Below are 11,388 nucleotides of genomic sequence, written 5' to 3' on the forward strand. Positions count from 1 at the left end.
TCAAAAGTTCAGTATAAACAGAGAATTGTTTACTGCGCACGCGCCACACAAGTATTCACCTGCCGGTATGAAAATCCTCACTTCTACCACGGTACCCATTTCTCTAAGGAACAGTGCGAAGTCTGCTGCTTGTTGTCGCTTGGCTATGGTACAAGTTGAGGTGTTTCCGTCTATGGCCAGCAGAGGGGAGTTGTCATTGCGTGTTAAAGTCACCAATTTTATTTTCGCTTTACTATCTACGAAAGAAATCAAAGATAACAAATCAATGAATATAAAAGCCAGTTTATCCTTTTCTTGGAAAATTGTTTTGAATCAATAAGGAATTTTTATGATTCAGAAGTAGGTGGCATCCTTATATTTATTAAAACAGTTCTGAGGACAATTATTTTAGTTTTAAAATGATTGTCCTCAGAACAAAGTGAAGATTTTTAACTTTTTTGGACAAAGCATTTTGTCATCTCAAAAGAACTTACCATCCGAAATGGACGATTCTTGATCTCCTTCAGGATTAGGTGGAATTGGAGAGATATTTTCTGGAATTGGTGAACTTGCACCCATTGATTCTTCAGTAGACGACGGCATTCCTTCTGAAAGGAAACATTTGCAAAAATTCAGATGAAATTTTTAAAAATTATCGTGATTTTCTTTTATATTTGGTTCAAAATGACCTTAATATAACATTATCTCATTTATCTTCAACTATACTGCAATTGATATTTGTTCCACATTGCTTATCTTCGTTCCAATATTCAAAAGATGTGTCTAAGACATTTTCTGTTGTAAATAAATAAATGTTCCATTGAAAAAATAAAGAGTAAAAAGTTAATTGAATATTCTACTGTATTTTTAGTAAAAGAATTTTATTCGTTGCAGTACCACCAATTTTATGCCCTGTTAGGTAGCATAGTTGGTATAATCACCGTCCTCCCTACATTGCGTGATCGACCTAAGGTCGAATCCCGTTAAGGACACGAGGACTTTTTATGAGCCTTTTTCACAACGTGGCTTAATTAGTCCGTCTCAGGCGAGGGTAGAACGTTTTTTTCTCCAGGAATTTCTGGTTTTTCGTCCACAAGATCGACCACAGAACACTTGCAATTTACAGACATATACCAAGTAATATGGCTTAAGTTTCTGATGGGCCTAAAATTCTACAACAAAAAACACAAACTAATTTTTATCAGTATATGCATTCGGTATTAAAATTTTAATTGCAAATACAGCAGACCCCCTGATAATCCGAATCTCAGTCTAGAAGAGAATAAGGCACCTGGGGCTGATGTAATCTATCCTATTGTATTAAAAGAAGCAGAAATAGAAGTAAGCAAACCTTTAGCCATCATTATGAGCGCATCCTTGGATTCTGTAGGCACCCTACAGATTAAAAGGTGCGAATCTGTATCCTCTCCAAAAAAGGAGATCAAAAGGTGACTTGAGTAATTACAGACCTTTTACCTTGACTTCTGTTCCAAGGGAAAATAATGGAGTGACTGGTTAAAGAAGAAATGCATGCCCATCTAACAGGAATTCAGTTATACTGTAGTCACATTATGGATTTATTAAAGGGTGATCTTATCTGCTCACGCTGACTGTACTCTATAAGGCAGTAACAAAAGAACTGAATGTAAAAAGTAATTTTAATATCATATACTTATATTTCAGAAAAGCTTTTGACACTGGCCTATATAAAAGGGCAATTGTACAAATTGGAGTAGTTTGGCATTAGGGACAGGGTTTGGCTAAAGGGATGGCTTATTGGCAAGGGACAAAGAGTAATTATCAATGGGCACAGCTCTTCTTGGAAAAATGTTATTAGTGGACCCCTCAGGGTTCGGTGTTGCATTCTTTACTGTTTTCAATATTTATTAACGGTATTGATGAAGACATACCAAACTTATTTTGTAAGTTTGAAGATGATACAAAAGTTGTCGCTAATAAAAGAAATCTGAGTGTATTGTATTCTATTGCAACAAGATCTGGAGAAATTAGGCAGATGAACTAAGAAGCGGCAATTAAAGTTTAACATTAATAGAAAAATGGACGATTCTTCATCTCCGTCAGGAATAGGTGGAACTGGAAAGAAGGCCCCAAGTGGAGGAATGTTTTGTGGAATTGGTGAACTTATTGATTCTTCGGTAGACGGCATTCCATCTGAAAGGAAAAGTTTCCTGGGAAAAAAGTGTTTGAGGCAAGGTACTTGCTATGAGTATCAGCAATCCCAGAATTACAGAATAACGTACCAATTGGTAGAGACCGCAATTACCCCCAGGTAATTAATTGTGCAGTCAAATATGAAGTATCTCTGAGCAGTGCAGAGCAGAAATTTTGCCAACAGGGTCATGGTAGTGGTTATCCTGCTGCATAAGTCAATGGTTAAGCTGCATCTTGAGTAGTACTGTATACAAGTCTGGAAGACTCATTTTAGAAAGGTTGTGGAAGATATCTTGGAATGAGTGAAAAGAAGGGCACGAGATTAGTTAGGATACTTTCTGCAAATTTCAGCAGTTGGAAACTAGGCACATGCAGGGAGACCTGATTAAAGTATTTGGGGCTTTAACTGGATTGGGTAAAGTAAATGCTGATAGCATCCTTAATCTTGCTCGAAACAACACACACAGGTGGGGGAGGATTAATTTGAATAAATTTAAAGCCGAATAGAAAAATGTGGGTAATTTTTTGTTAACGTTGCATAAACTTGTTTTTTGCATTATTTGACACTATTGCTACGATTAATAATAATAATTATTATTATTTTTGCAACGATCCCCAGGCATAATCAATATCCATATGTGTATTGTATCTATAGAAGTGTGTGTTCACAGGCAGATTTGCGTGCGGTGCGAGCTGAAACAGCCGGATAATTCATTGGAGAAAACCTGCTCCTCCGCTTGACATCGGCTAACTACAGTCTCAATTGAAGAGGACTTGAGAAATTTCTCCGGTCAACGACGGGACTAGAGCCCAGCCCTCTCTCCACACGGGTGATAAGTGGAAAAACCACAGGCTGTCCCAGAGGACTGGTTGGTTGTTGTAGGGTTTTAGGCGCATCAGCAACTTAGAACATATTGTGCCGTATATAATATTGTCTGTGAATTGCGTGTGTTTCATGGTATTTGTTTCTTTGCTGGACAAAAAAAAAAAAATCGAGTTTCCAGGGAGAAAAACTAATGTAAAAACCCCTGCCTGAGACCGACTAAATCAGCCACGTTGTGAAAAAGGTCCATAAAAATTCTTCGCGTCATTGATAGAATTCGAACTGAGGTATTTTCCATCCGGTGTGGGGGGACAGAGATTCTGCGAACTGTGATACCTACGAGGGTCCCAGAGGATTTAGCCACTACAAATGCTGATACTAATACTATTTGTTTAAGAGTAGTGCAATACTAAAGCAATCTGAGGTAAAGGTGAAATTCGTTCTGCTGTGATTATTAAGAGCAGTCTGCTGACTAGTCAGTCAAAGTAGGAAAGTCATATAGAAAATCTTGAATCGACTATTTCTGCCGACTTTTGAGGAACAAATTACTAATCTTGTCACATAAAAATTTCAAAATAATAAGGGTGAAGGATAATAGTAAACTGAAAGTGGGAAATTGCAAAGCAGACGTGCTAAGATGGATAAACGCCTATAACAACAGAGTAAAGTAGGTTTCAGAGGCGTTAGTAAGAACACCTAATGAAATTTTTATAAGGTCATACTATGGTCATGGAAATTTAGTACAGAAATGGCAACATGTCCTTAAGAAAACATATACAAATTTATAAACAAAAGTCATATAGACATACACTGTGCTGCCACTTTATTAGGTACACCTATCTAGTACGTATTGGGTCTCCTTTGGCCTTCAAAACAGCCTGAATTCGTCTAGGCATGGATTGAACGAGATGCTAAAAACGTTGTGCAGGAATGGAGTACCACGCAGACATGAGTGTGTCACGCAGTTCCTTGAGATTCTACGGAGGTGTAGGCCTGCAGCGAACAGCCCTTTCCAGCTCATCCCAAAGATGTTCAATAGAACTGAGATCCAGGGACTGAGCGGGCCACTGCAGCAAAGAAAAGTCATTGTCATGTTCCTGGAACCATTCCATAATGATTCGGGCTTTGTGCACCGGCGCATGATCCTGCTGGAAGTAACCATCTTACTGAGGATAAACTGTCAACATGAACGGATGCACTAGGTCAGCAACGATGCTTAGGTACGATGTGGCATTCAGACGTGAATCTATGGGTATCAATGGACCCACACCATAACACTGCTCCCCCACCTGCTTGCACAGTAGTCGTCAGACATGACGGGTCCATGTTCTTCATTGATAACAAGGCCTACAACAAGGATAACAATGGGCTACAACAGCCGATGTGGCCGTCGGCTGTTGTAGCCCATTCGCGACAAAGTGCGACTAGTGGTCCATTGCGATATTTTGTTCTGCACCACGGTTGTATTCTGACGTGATGTGCGACGTTGTGGCCCGTTTGTTTGCTTCCACAATTCTAGCTATCCTCCTCGACCTCTCTCATCAACAAGCGATTTTCTTCCACAGGAGTGCCGTTGAGAGGATGTTTTCTGTTCGTTGCATCATTCTCGATACACCCTTGAAACTGTGATGAGTGGAAAGTTCAGGAGAACTGCCGTTTCAGAGATGCTTTGTCCAGCACGTCTTGCACCTACTACCATGCCACGTTCGAAGTCCATTAGATCACTCCTTTTCCCCATTCTTGCTACGGTTTATACGCTTAACTGATACTAGAAAGGTTGTTCTGCTGCATTTATATCCACAACTGTGGTCATGTGACTTGCAACGGTGTGGGACAGACCATTTGTATGCACACCAGGAGTGTATCTAATAAAGTGGCAGCACAATGTATATAAACTTCAAACATAATATATTTTGTTAAGATATTAAAGACTTTCTTTAGCTGACAAATAAAGAAAAGAATAGTAAATACGAGTGTAAGTAGCCATTTAAAATTGATTAATAAACAACGTCATCGTTCTTTGAACCTAACAACTTAAGAACCATAAAAACAGATTACAAAATCAAACGGAACATTTTGTTTCTATGTTTTCTAAATAATTGTTATGGATAAGGAATGAGAATTTTTTTCATTTCTTTAAATAAAAGGGTGAATTTATATTTAAAACATCCTGTTTGTTGTACACTAATTTATTTTAAAAATTAGTAGTTACAATCAGTTATTTTAATAAAATTACTTTTGAAATTTGTATGTATGAATGTGAATTTCAAATCAGAAATTAAATGTTTCAGTAATTTCGAAAATTATTTAATTTAAAATAAAGCAAACTAATAAAGTAAAACAAGTCCGGGTCATTATTTCTATAACCCAATAAATTCTTTATTTTGCTACATTTTTATGTTGAAATTAATTATATTTCGTAAGTAGGACTTGGGTCACTATAAGCCCACATGACTCATTACTCTACCAGGTCACATAAGAACGTTGGGAAACAGCTACAATGACATTGAAAATGTAAGCGTCGTAATTGGTTTCCCTTTCAGTATTGCGGAAACTAGTTTTCAGACAGCAGTTCGCCTTAACAAGGAATTGTTGAAAGAGGACAGACAGCAGTCGGGTTACTCACCTGTTTTTACGTAAATGGCTATTTCACATAACTGAAAAGCGTGGCCAGCTGAATTATCATCTCTGACATGGATGATATTTCCCCTGATTGAGTTCAGGCACTCTAGTGTCACCCAGCCAGTTTCTAAAAAAGATAAATTTGAACATTTGAAATAGAATCATATCATTGAGATTATAAATTTATGGATATCATAAAACAATAAATAAATAAAAGATTCTCACCCAAATTCCCACTGATTCCATCGCATATATCCACGATTCTGTCTACCGAATTCTCTACAAGAACAGTCAATAAATAGAGACCTATAGGGGAAAAAAAGGAAATATGCACTTCTAAATTTTCCTAATTGCAGTCTACATATAAAGAATGCATATGGCAGGTTATATCCGGCTGATGTAAAAATGTACACTCTAATCGGATTGTACTCACCTTCAGGAATATAAATCCTTACTTCCTCTACATCACCAATCTCTTTCAGGAACACCGAAAAATCCAGTGATTCTTGCCGCTCAGCTGTAGCACAGGTAGAAATATTGCCATCTGTGGCCAGTGAAGGGGAGTTTGCATTTTCAGTTAAAACTGCTGAACTGACTTCAGCAAGTTGGTCTGCAAACAAAAAAACGGAAAATTTAAGCCGTACTCAGTCATAAAAATGTTTCCTTTAATATTCACTATTAATTAATTAATTTTCATTGTTAATTATTTTTTAACCACCTAAGTGTTTTTAGTTTTAAAATTTCCTTTAAAAATTCTTAATTTCTCTAGTATTTGTATAATTAATAATTATGCAGTAATTGTATTTTGAATCAATTTAATTAATTTTTATCCATCACAGATATTTAGTTATATCTGCCATCTAGCGGCGAATTTTGTCCAAATTTATTTTTCATGGTAGAGTTATAAACTCAATCGTAAAATATTCGTTTAATATTTTAAATCTCTCATATTAATTATCCTTTGTTATATGTTCCTTTTTTTTAAATATATCTTTGACATTTAATATTAGCATATTTTAAAGATATTAAATCAAGTGATCGCTTGCATCATAATAGTGTAATTCTAGAAAATAGGCAGGTAATGACGTCACGCCAGTCTCGGATATACTATGGAGTTTTGAAAATCACGGAACAAAGTAAAGCGCAATTTGCTGCAACCTTGAATGAGAATAAACAGGTTTTAAAAGAATAAGGGAAGATCTGGAAAGTGTCCAAACCTTGAAATGCGATAATGGAGATTAACTGCGCAGGTCAGAAAGACAAAGCCAACTAAGTATGGTGTTAAAACGTTAGTTAGGCCTTTCTTTTTTAAAAGTATGTGCAGAAATTAAATGAAAGGTAGTCCAACCTTCCTGTTATATTCTTCAACTAATTGTGATTTCCCTGACTGAATCATGCTTATTTATATCTTTTTTACTTTTTGTAATCTTTCTAAATTTTTCGCATTTTGTGTTACAATCAACGCTGCTTATATTTGGCTTCTGGTTAGTAAGAAGTGCGCATGCGCCTTGGTAGTTGATAATTCAAGTTCTTGTGAATTATATTGTAATCTCAAATATATATTTTAAAGTTATCAGAGTTATTTTCTTGCAATTTTTTATTTCGGTATTTGAGATAGAAACAAAAACAATACGATCTAAGCTTGCTTCAGTTGAGAACCATTATTTTATGTTTCATAAATAATATAAAGTTTATTGGTTATAATTATTTAAACATGTGTGAATTTGTTTCCTTTATTAGAGGTTTTTTGTCTTAAACAAGATAATAAATTTTTATTTTCACGTACCTATAAATTTCTATCTCCGTGTAAGCAAAGTTTATAATATTTTTATTTTGATCCAGGTCCAAGTTATTTTATTACTGTTCTTAAATTTATTTCGTACTTCATGTGTTCAGAAGAAGAAGAAGATGATGTGTTATTTCCTATACCATTTTAAAAGATTAATTTCAATGATTTTTTTTAATTGATGTTGATGAAGCACCACTTTACCAATCTTTTAATCTAATAAAAATTCAAAGATTATCTTGGTGGTATGTAGGATGATTTGCGAAAAGGTGGGCAGACATTTAAGGATTGAATTCCTCGGCCGAAAAGAAACAAAAAAATTTCTGACCATATTTTCCTTGTACAAATCCCAGGAATACTTTAATGACCATTCGCATGGCTTTTCTTTCTCAAGTTCTTTACTTCTCGTAATTAGTAGTTGCATTCTAATAACAGACTCACTTCCTTCGTCGCTAAGATTTTTAAAATCCTTGTTTATACTCCTGTACGACCAGTGGAGTTTACAATAAATGGAAGGGGGACCCTGTTCTAAATTTTACCTAAATCATCAATACGAATGTTAATCGTATTTAGCAGTCACGGGCTTGAAGCCCTGGTTACTCAAAGAGCGCGTACTACTGCACTCACGCCCTTGACCACTCGGCTACGTCAGGCCTAAAGGTAAACTGCAGCAATTATCAATCCACTACAGGATGGAAGCCTCCTCAACGATTCATGTTGAGGAAAATGGACCATGATCTGCCACTCTGGTCCAGTGCTGGTTGGCAGATCGACCGTATTTAGCAGTCAGGGGCTTGAAACCCAGTCTGCTCAAAGAGTGTGTGCTGCTGCACTCCTGCTCCTGACCATTCGGCTACGGTGGCTTCCCTAACCACCTGTTTACCCTTCACAGAAAATTTCCTCTCAGATTGAATCGTACTACTCGAACTAAAATTGAATCAAGACTTTCGTTTTGAATCATATTTAGTTTTTCCCCCCTCTACTTTATACTTTACTAGGAGATTTGTTCCTAAAACCTGACATTTAGAAACATTAAACTTCAGTTGATATTTTCGAACCATATATGCGACCCTCGTAGGTAGCACGGTGGGTAGAATTGGCGTCCTCCCCACACCGGGTGGAGAAGACCTGAGTCCCAGTCCCGTCGATGAGGCGAAGAATTTTTATGGGCCTTTTTCACAACGTGGCTGAGTTAGTCGGTCTCTGGCGATGGCAGTATGTTTTTCCTTCCAGGAATCTTGAGCTTTTTCGTTTTTTTTTTGTTTTTTTTTTTTTTTGAGCTAGGAATTCACTTCTAATTTCACACCTTTTCAGAATCACCCTGTATGTTTTAATTATACCTATAACCACTTTCGTCCGTGTTTAATTTAATCCTCATGGCCTCAGTTGTCTCGGTGCTTACAACAAACAACCGGTACTGCATTTTTATATTCTTCAGTTTAAATAAATAGCCTCAAACCTAGAGGCTCGATTCCCATGATACATGAATTAGCAAATTGTAAGGGACCATGGAGACGGGTTCAGTGGTCTGTACTGATAATCATTTTTCTAAATAATTTGGAAATAAAACTAAATCTAATAATAATATTATTAATATTATATAATAGGGAACCACCATACTTATATTACATTTTCGTATTAAAAAAATTCTATGGGGCAAACCAGATTAAATGATCCCGCTATTGAACAGGTAAAAGCCGAAATAGATCTTAAACAACTAATTGGCGATTTTGTAAAGGCAAGGAAGATTTGGTCTTTTCCTCTTCACGCTGGACTAAGAAAATAACAGAATGGTACCCAAGAGGAGCTAAAAGAAAACATGGAAGACAACAACGGAGATGGACAGATGAAATTCAAGAGTTCTTGGGCAGTAAATAAATGGCCATTGCATAAAACAAAAGGAACTGGAAATTTTCTTGAGAGGCCTTCATCCTGCAGTGAATTGAAAATGGCTGATGATGTTAGGCAAGGAAGATGAATTTTTAAATAAGAAAAAATGTATAAATTAATCTAACGTAACGGCTTACTAAATTGCTTATTTTGATATCCTAACCATTTTTAATAGTTTTTTTTAATGTTTATAGTACAATGTTACTTTAAAATGTACATTATAAGTAATATTTTTAAGAATAAGCATTGAAGTTTCATGTTAATCAAAATAAAGGGAATAGGTTCCTTCGCTGGTCTTTGCATGGGCCCAAAACTTCTAGCTACGCCAGTCTATATCCGGGAACACCAGGAGTGCTGACTTTTAATATGTTCCATTAGATGTATGTTATAATTAGAGTTGCTTGAGCATGTACTGAGAAGGGCAACAAGATTGGTGAGGGGAACGAAGATCCCCTTACCAAGGTCCTCTTACCAAGAAAGGCTTAAGTTCTGCTAATTGCAGCGGCTGGAGACTAGGCATCTGCGAGGTGGTCTGATTGAGGTGTATAAGACTTTGAATGGGTGCATGCTCAATGCTGATAGGATTCTTTCTCTTGCTCAGATTACGAACCTGAGGGGGCATAAATTCAAATTGAGGAAAAACAGTTGTAGAATAGATTTGTGGAAATTTGCCTTTAGCCAGCGGATAGTTGATTGCTGGAACAAACTTCCATCTGTCGTTGTAGAAGTTGATAGCTTAAATAAATTCGAGGAGGAACTGGACAGACTTTTAGGGGAGTGAGAGAGAACTTTAAAAAAACATAACTATTTGAAAATCTCGATATAATCTGTCTAAAAATAGTGCCATATTATGTATATTTATACATAACCATGAAATAAAACTTTGAAAATTAACATTAATTAAAATAATAAAATTTGTTTAGTGACACTTCAAGAAAAAGAAGAGTACAGATAAAAGAAAAAAAAAATTTATTTTTTATTTATTTTTTCCAACTGCTGTTAAGACAAGAGCGCCACTGGGATATCAGTTTTACTCACTCAATTTAGATAAAATCAAATTTTTATCTGTACTATTTTATCTATCTATCTATCTCTCTACTATTGTCATCTAATCAAAAATAAGTGATTAATTTAACTGAATAACAACACTTACTTTGGCAATGGCCGACTTTGTACAAACAAAAGGAGAAGAAGAGGAAAACGGCAACACGGAGCTCGGTCATATTTACGAATGAACCCCGTCCGGTCTCTCCGGAGTCTTATGTGACTTTCGTCTGAAAGCCGTGTAGCCCGAAGCGGAAAATACGCTGAAGGTTAGGTTCCTGTTGGTTTTAGAATGTCCGGTTGAGAAATCCGGTTCCGATTATCATCTTCACGAAAATGTCAGTGTCCTTTAACTAGAAATGAAATTTATATAATAGTGACGTCAGAAAGTATCTATTATATTTATTTTTTTATTTATTTTTTTATAAATAACAGGAACTCAACGACTTACGTAATACTTGACTTATTATGGAAATCTTGACTTATGGAAATTCGACTTTATATAAGTTTTTTGTAATTCGTTCCAAGTCCTTAGAAGTTGAAAATTTTTCGATATATTACTAAGTATTTATCTCTCTAAAAGGTCATTTTTATAATGGAAATTGTAATTGAAATTAATACCACTGCTTATGAACCATTCTGGAAATCCTCGTGCGTTGGACATCAATAAAGCCACTTACCAGTGCATTTCTGATAGGACCAGAGAGCATGGATAACAATATCTGTCTTTGAGGATTGGTTTAAATGCTGCTTCATTCCCGAGGTTAAAAATATTTTAAAGACAACGACGTTCCTTTCAAGATTTTGCTTCTATTAGATCCTACGCATCTAATGATTTCAATTCAAACGTGAGTCATATTTCTACTGCCAAACACGACTTCACTTATCCAACCTATGGATCAGGGTGTTATTTTGAATTTATCAGGGTGTTATTTACGCATATTTGCTCAGGCATTGTCTGCAGTAGACGATTAAAAAAATTTTACGTTAAGAGACTTTTGGAAATCTTACAATATTTACCACGCCATCTTAAACATTAAGGATAAGTTTTGCCCATTAACTGGGCGGAAAT

General features: G+C 36.0%; 1 protein-coding gene across 2 annotated transcripts in view; it reads right to left on the reverse strand.

The window, feature by feature from the left end:
• LOC150086612 (uncharacterized) overlaps positions 1-10,653 on the reverse strand; it is a 32,030-nt gene extending 21,377 nt beyond the window's left edge. Inside the window, exons 1-6 of one of the 2 annotated variants that reach the window (XM_090372624.1) lie at positions 10,426-10,653; positions 6,030-6,206; positions 5,822-5,902; positions 5,601-5,723; positions 474-584; positions 60-236 (exon numbers count right to left, since the gene is read on the reverse strand). In XM_090372624.1, coding sequence (XP_090228750.1) covers positions 60-236; positions 474-584; positions 5,601-5,723; positions 5,822-5,902; positions 6,030-6,206; positions 10,426-10,495 — 739 coding nt within the window. In that variant the 5' untranslated portion in view covers positions 10,496-10,653. Of the gene's footprint in view, positions 1-59; positions 237-473; positions 588-5,600; positions 5,724-5,821; positions 5,903-6,029; positions 6,207-10,425 lie in introns of both variants that reach the window. The other variant, XM_090372623.1, reaches the window with a different exon arrangement.
• Positions 10,654-11,388: the final 735 nt, after the last annotated feature.

Source organism: Mastigoproctus giganteus, chromosome 4 (assembly GCF_048544385.1).
Source record: "Mastigoproctus giganteus isolate SK-2022 chromosome 4, ASM4854438v1, whole genome shotgun sequence".
In the NCBI taxonomy this organism is placed as follows: domain Eukaryota; kingdom Metazoa; phylum Arthropoda; class Arachnida; order Uropygi; family Thelyphonidae; genus Mastigoproctus; species Mastigoproctus giganteus.